At 33.8% G+C, this 7,098-nt stretch overlaps 1 protein-coding gene across 1 annotated transcript; it reads left to right on the top strand.

Moving 5' to 3' along the window:
- Window positions 1–948: 948 nt before the first annotated feature.
- On the top strand, window positions 949–6,420 carry LOC309829594 (natural killer cells antigen CD94-like). Its single transcript, XM_082665596.1, has 6 exons — window positions 949–1,054; window positions 2,391–2,483; window positions 2,631–2,693; window positions 4,135–4,286; window positions 5,061–5,164; window positions 5,978–6,420. The coding sequence occupies exons 1-6, from the start codon at window positions 1,024–1,026 to the stop codon at window positions 6,096–6,098; spliced, it is 564 nt and encodes a 187-aa protein (XP_082521722.1). The 5' UTR covers window positions 949–1,023; the 3' UTR covers window positions 6,099–6,420.
- Window positions 6,421–7,098: the final 678 nt, after the last annotated feature.

Genomic DNA, 7,098 nt, shown 5'->3' on the forward strand with positions numbered 1-7,098 from the left:
AAATGTTCATTGCAGCTCTATTTACAATAGCCCAGAGATGGAAACAACCTAAGTGTCCGTCATCGGATGAATGGATAAAGAAGATGTGGCACATATATACAATGGAATATTACTCAGCTATAAAAAGATATGAAACTGAGCTATTTGTAATGAGGTGGATAGACCTAGAGTCTGTCATACAGAGTGAAGTAAGTCAGAAAGAGAAAGACAAATACCGTATGCTAACACATATATATGGAATTTAAGAAAAAAAAATGTCATGAAGAACCTAGGGATAAGACAGGAATAAAGACACAGACCTACTAGAGAATGGACTTGAGGATATGGGGAGGGGGAAGGGTAAGCTGTGACAAAGCGAGAGAGAGGCATGGACATATATACACTACCAAATGTAAAATAGATAGCTAGTGGGAAGCAGCCGCATAGCACAAGGATATCAGGTCAGTGCTTTGTGACCGCCTGGAGGGGTGGGATATGGAGGGTGGGAGGGAGGGAGACGCAAGAGGGAAGAGATATGGGAACATATGTATACGTATAACTGATTCACTTTGTTATAAAGCAGAAACTAACACACCATTGTAAAGCAATTATACTCCAATAAAGATGTTAAAAAAAAAGATGTAAAAAAATAAAAAAATAAAAAATAAAAAGTAAATAAATAAATATTTTAGAAAAAGGAAACTTATGTGTGGAATTTTATTATACCAAGTAAATTTACCATTAAACATGAAAAAAACTTCCTGTCACCTTCTTTTGTGATAGTCAAAGGGTGTGCATTGCACAAGTTCAGTGAGAATTTCCTGTATTGTGGTTCCAGAAACATTTTAGAAGATAGTGATTTTACTGCTTCTTGTTCATACTACACATCTGTGTCTCATCAGCAGATGATGCACGCACACTTGAATACACAAGTTTTCTTTTTTAAAAAATTTCTTCATACACAACTTTCAGGTTCCTTAGCCTACAGCTCAGCTCCGTGATCTAACCCAGTTCTTGAACAAGCAGCCATCGTGCCTTTCCTGCATGAACACTGGAACAACATTTCATATGGCAGGTATGTGCAGTCCAAGTCATAAAATGAAAAAATTAAAATAACCAGGAAAAATATCTTGTGGGTATGGCTAATTTGAGGCAACGCTGTAGGACAAAAGTATACATTTTTAGGCTCCCCATGTATCTGTACTTTCTACTTTAATTTCATTTTTCTGATTCTTCATTCTGTAACTTAGAAATGATTTTGTGAAGATTTTTCCAACAGGTTTAAAGAGTGGATTCTGACAGGGATAGCTCTAAATTCTGATTGGCATCTGAATTTACCAGGAAAAATATAAACAACATAATTCTAGCATGAAAATATATAGAGAATGTTAAACATTGTCAACAAAATGTTTTAAAGTGTTTTTTTTTTAATTTACCATTTGTGTTGTGACATCCCCCAAACCACCCAGATTAACAGTTTGACACATTGAACTGTTGTGAATGACGACACCCTTTGGGAGTACTCTAATGTTAATGCAGAATCTCCTGATGCTAAATTATTTTAGGGGAAATGCCTGTGAGCAAGTAATTTTTGGTATGAGAAGACGTAATACATGTAAAAAATGGTTCCTGTAAAAAAGTGGTTTTTTACGTATCATAATTCAATGTACTGTGAAATGAACTCAGGTTCCCAAGTTATTAGCGCTACATTGGTTGGGGAACCTCTCATCACACCATGTCTTCTCTTCACAGTACAGCCTCTACAAAGCTATGAGCAGCCTGACATTTCTCAGAGTAGCGAATACACTGAGATTAGCAGAAGGACACACTCCCAAGTAGTATTAATATTATTGTAACAATGATGGAATACATGTCATTTAAATGAAAGACTCTGGGTCTAGACAAACTTTCATTTGATTTCTGACTTGGGTACTTAATAGCTCTGATTCCTTGAGAAAATAACATTATTAATGGATCCTACATTTTCTCAGCTACCTAATGGGAATCAGATTCTCTATCTTGTGATTTTTTTGTTGCTGTTACAAAACTAAGAGTTTGTTATATCAGCCCACAAGACCGAACTTGGTGCCTGTTGATCTCTTTTTACTACAGATCTCTAAACTTCTTTGTCAAATTTAAAAATAAGTGGTAAGTACAGTTTGATAAGATAGAGCTGATAAAGAGGAAAAGGTATGGCTAATCTCACTGAAGAATAAAGTACATCATATAAAATTTTTGGTATTGGGTGGAGTTCTAAATGGAATGTCTTCATTTTCCAACATTTCATTGACAAAATTATGGGGTTATTAAACCAAGGAACTTTTTGGATTCTCTCACTGGTTTCTGCTTTTAAGAACTTCAGCTCCTGTGTTTGTTCTTTAAATCTTTACCCTATCTCTCTTTCTTTATAGCTTTTCAGACCACTCGATGGAGGCTGATTTCTGGGGTCTTAGGAGTAATGTGCCTTTTGTTGGTGGCTGCTTTGCAAGTTTTGTTGGAAAATTGTAAGTTTTTCTAATCAAGACTATATAAAAAGATCAAAATTGTGATGAAACTGTCTTACAATAAAGGTTTCATTTTGCTAATGTGTAATATTTTGTTATTTCATAAATCTGTGTCTGATGAAGTAAATTTCTAATTACTTCTTACAGCATTTACTAAACAAAATGTTCAGCCGACATTCTCTCCAGGACCCTCCACAGATCTCCAGGAAGGTGGGTTCCATACTTTGGAAAACTTTAGTGCTGTTAGAGAATGAAATATTCTTGTTTTTCTCACACAGAAGCATGAAGGGATATTATGCTTAGTAATAGAAATTATAGGATAGTCTCATTTTATTGCTAACTTAGTTTATTAAATTACATTGAATGTGTGTCATTTATATATTAAGTAATAAGGAAAATATTAGCCGGAAGTGACCTATTTTTCCTATGTGACTGCTCATGTTTAAGTAACAAAAGCAAATTACAGTAAATATTGTAGCTGATCCTAAGTGCCTGCTTGTGTTTCATAACACATACTTTGATACCTCTTTACCTGTACCTCCGCTTCTTCCATAACTCAGAAAGAAGCACAGAGATTTCTGCAATTCTAAACTCTACTTAACCAGTGAACGTCAGCTCAAAGATATTTTTAAACATATCTTTTCCTAAATGATGTCTCATCATCTTCTGTGTTCATATAGCACTTCATTCATATCTTTTTTCCCTCAGCGTTTTTCCAACTTTATTGAGATATAATTGACATATGACATCGTGTAAGTTTAAAGTGTACAATGATTCACTTATTACAATATTATTGCCACCATAGCATTAACTAACACCTCCATCATGTCACACAACTATCATGTCTTTTTGTGGTGAGAATGTTTAAGAAGCTCTCTTGTAGCAACTCTCCCAAGTATATAATACAGTACTGTTAACTCTAGTTATAATGATGCACAGTAGATCCCTAAAACTTAATCATCTTCTAAATGGAAGATCGTACCTTTTGACCAACAGCTCCCCATTTCCCCCACATCCCAGCCCCTGGTAGCCCATTCAACTCTACAATCTCAGCACCACTCATTTGACAAAGATTTGAGTGCCTACCACATAATATGACTTTTATCACTGAGGATGGTAAATGTTGAAGACACTATCACTAGTAAACTGGATGGTCAGACTTCAAGCTAAGTGCTTTATTAACTTCATTTTGAAATAAAATATCCAGAATTATTTTCTGACTCAGGAAATATGCTAAAATGCTTTCCTCCTTTAAATATCTCTTTTATCTAGTTCACTTTTAATTACACAGCAGAGATCAACTTTGGGTCACTTCCTCAAAAGAGGTTCTTCTAACCGCCCCCCATCCTATACTCTGCTACACAGTATTTTAACATACTGAATTTCTTGTGTATACTTACACAAATTATCATTAAATATAATTCATAAATGACTGAAATTTGTATAATTCTGTCTCTATCTCTAGACTATAATCTTCATGAGGAAGAAGGGTCATGTCTGAGTCATTCAGATTAATATCCCCTGAACTGTGGTGTAGGCAGTAAATTCTCAAAGAATAGTTGTAGAAAACATTAAATAACAAATGAGTAAATAGCACTGAAAACAACGGAATCGCCAATGTCATCAAGTCACGTTTTGTTTTTTCTCTTAGGATCTGGCTGCTGTTCTTGCCGAGAAAAGTGGATTGGCTACCAATGCAGCTGTTACTTCCCTTCTAGTGAATCAAAAACATGGAAAGACAGTAGAAATTTTTGTGTTTCTCAGAATTCCAGTCTACTTCAGATACAAAACAGAAATGAACTGGCATGTATTTAATTCTGATTTTTCTACAATTTTTTTGACCTAGGAAAATATTATCTAAGTAAGCTGAATACTTTGATTCAAGTCTTTAATCAGATAGTAAATAGGCAGTTATATTTGAACTAATTTCCTACACTTTGAAACAGTCAAACAATCTACACAAAATTTCTCAAAGATTTACATTATAGGAATGTGACAGATAAAGTACAAGAAACTTTTTAGAGAGAATTCAAAGAATAAATAATAGATCATTATTTTTATTCAAAGGACTTTGAATTTTTAGTTCATTAATTGAATTTATAATTTATTTTGTAATTATATAGCTTTTGTTATCACTCTTGGAATGAATATGAAGAATATTATAAAACAATTACCCAACTCTTAAGAAAAAGTGAAAATTTTCTCTAGCTCCATGCAGAACCTGTGCTAAGATTTATCCCTCAAGATACTGTTGGTTTGGGATCAAATTTGATTGCTGATCCCCTGTGAAGGAAGTGTTCCATGAAAGCTCTAATTCCCTTTATGACGTTTTTCATTCTTTCAAGAAGTGAGATTTTGTGGTACGTTTTCCTCCATAAATGAATGGGCCTGATGAATGAGAACTATGAGGCATGTGGCTTGACTATACCTCCTAAATTAAAAGTTAAAAATGATTTTAGTTTGTATAATTGAAAAACTGAATCTGACTTTCTTAAAAGTCACTGACTTTCTTAAAAGTACCTGATCCCTAGAGTAGATTCAAAATAGATTAATATGTTGGTCTTTGTTTCCAAACAGCATTTTATGAAATTCATTTCCTATTATTACTGGATTGGACTCTCTTACAGTGAAGAACATCATGCCTGGTTGTGGGAGGATAATTCTACTGTCTCCCAAGATCTGTAAGTTTCTGGCACTCAAAACCTTTTTCTGTTCTTTTTGAGTTTATCCTTAGATCTGATCAGAGAACGTAACATCCAGGAACACTGTAGGTAAGATATCCTGTTTAGGACGTGAGAATACAGAAAAGAGAATTGATACAACAGAATAACAATTTTAGTCCCAACCACAACACCCAAGTGTATGCTCAAGTGACATGAAGTTAGTGTACTTGTGACTCTAAAAGAGCTTTTGATATATACTTTTATTTCCTGCCTTGGTACAAGCACTTGGATATGTATGTACATATACAGATTCTCACATACACAAAAGCCATCCAGAGAAAAGAGTATATCCACTATTTTCCTTATTCTGGTGGAGCCCAATATTCTCAGCATCATCCCATATTTCAAACATTCTGGGCTTATTTTCTGTGTATTTGTAATCTTCAAATCTCATTTTCATTCATAAACATGGGATTTACAGTATCATACAATGACAGGTTTTATGCTCTGATTTTTTCCCTAGACTAGATTAGCAGATGCATCTTAGAAGTAAAGTATATAACATACCCAAACCATTAAAAACAACAGCAAAAACAAAAAAATCCCCAACTTCATTGCTATTGATTATTGATGCAATAGCTGAGTTTTTGTAACATTGTACTCTGAAATTGTGAAAACTGACTTGAATGAAAAAAGATAATGTCTCAATGTGGTAATATCTCATTAAAATGCTTTTAAAATGTCTGTAGTTCTATCATTTAACAAAAACATCATCCTTGAACATTCTCATTTCCTTTTCCCAATATATTAAAACATTATTCTTCATTACAGATTTCCATCCTTTCACCCTCTAAATCCAAAGAACTGCATAATATATGACCCAAGCGGAGGAGTTTTGGATACAGACTGTGGGAGTCAACATCGTTATGTCTGTAAGCAACAGCTTATTTAGATGTCTCTTGGGGCAGAAGGGGTGTGCAATGAAGATTCAGTATACTTAGAATGGTAACATATATTACTAACTACCTACTTCTGGGATCTGTAAAATGTTTCAAATTGTGTCTTATCAATCATAATTTTCATGTATTTGAAAATGTGTTTAAATTTTTTATCAAGATATAATTGACATATAACATTACATTAGCTTCAAGTATACAACATAACAATAACTAGACACTAGGTCTAATTAACATCCATCATCATATATAGTTATAATTTTTAAATTTTGCCATGTGTCTTAAAATGGATGAAATGTGTGCCTACACCTAAAATTATAGTCCAGACAAGTAATTTCATGAATATTAATGTATATGGTAAATAGTGAATTTAATAGTTTATGCATATATTCTTGGAAACTCTCTGCAGGAATTTAAATAAAACTTAATTCATGCCAAATAATATATATCACATCGTATCAGTCCTTTGTGTGGCATACTGAGTTGAGAAGTCCCATCCTCATCTCTCTTTTTCCGGAAGTAAAAATAATTTTAGTGTTCCTTTTCAGTTCTTTCTGGATTTCTATACATCTATATGTTCTAATTTAGAGCTGGAAGTGCCATATAATAGTTTCTTCATATGTGTCACCTGGCCTCAGAGGGGAACACATTTGTGTGTCTTCTCTTGATGCTACAGAGTTCTGCAGAACAGTTGGAAGTCTCTGGCCAAATATATGGTCTCACGTGATTGCTTTCATATTTTGCAAGAGGCAAGGGCATCTAAGCCCTGATCATATAAATTTATAATACTTATTTCTTTACTCCACCTATCTTTCTTGCCTATGCTTATCCATCAGTAAAAAAAAAAGCCATTCTTACATGTACATTGAAGATTTTAATCTCTAGCCAGTCCTCAAAGCCTTTTCCTAAAAGTATGTACCAAAAACTAAATACTGTAAGATGTTACAGAAAAACCCAAATGAACTTTTGGGCCAACCCAATAATTACCCTTTTTTG

This window comes from Grampus griseus, assembly GCF_964374135.1.
Source record: "Grampus griseus genome assembly, chromosome: 11".
In the NCBI taxonomy this organism is placed as follows: domain Eukaryota; kingdom Metazoa; phylum Chordata; class Mammalia; order Artiodactyla; family Delphinidae; genus Grampus; species Grampus griseus.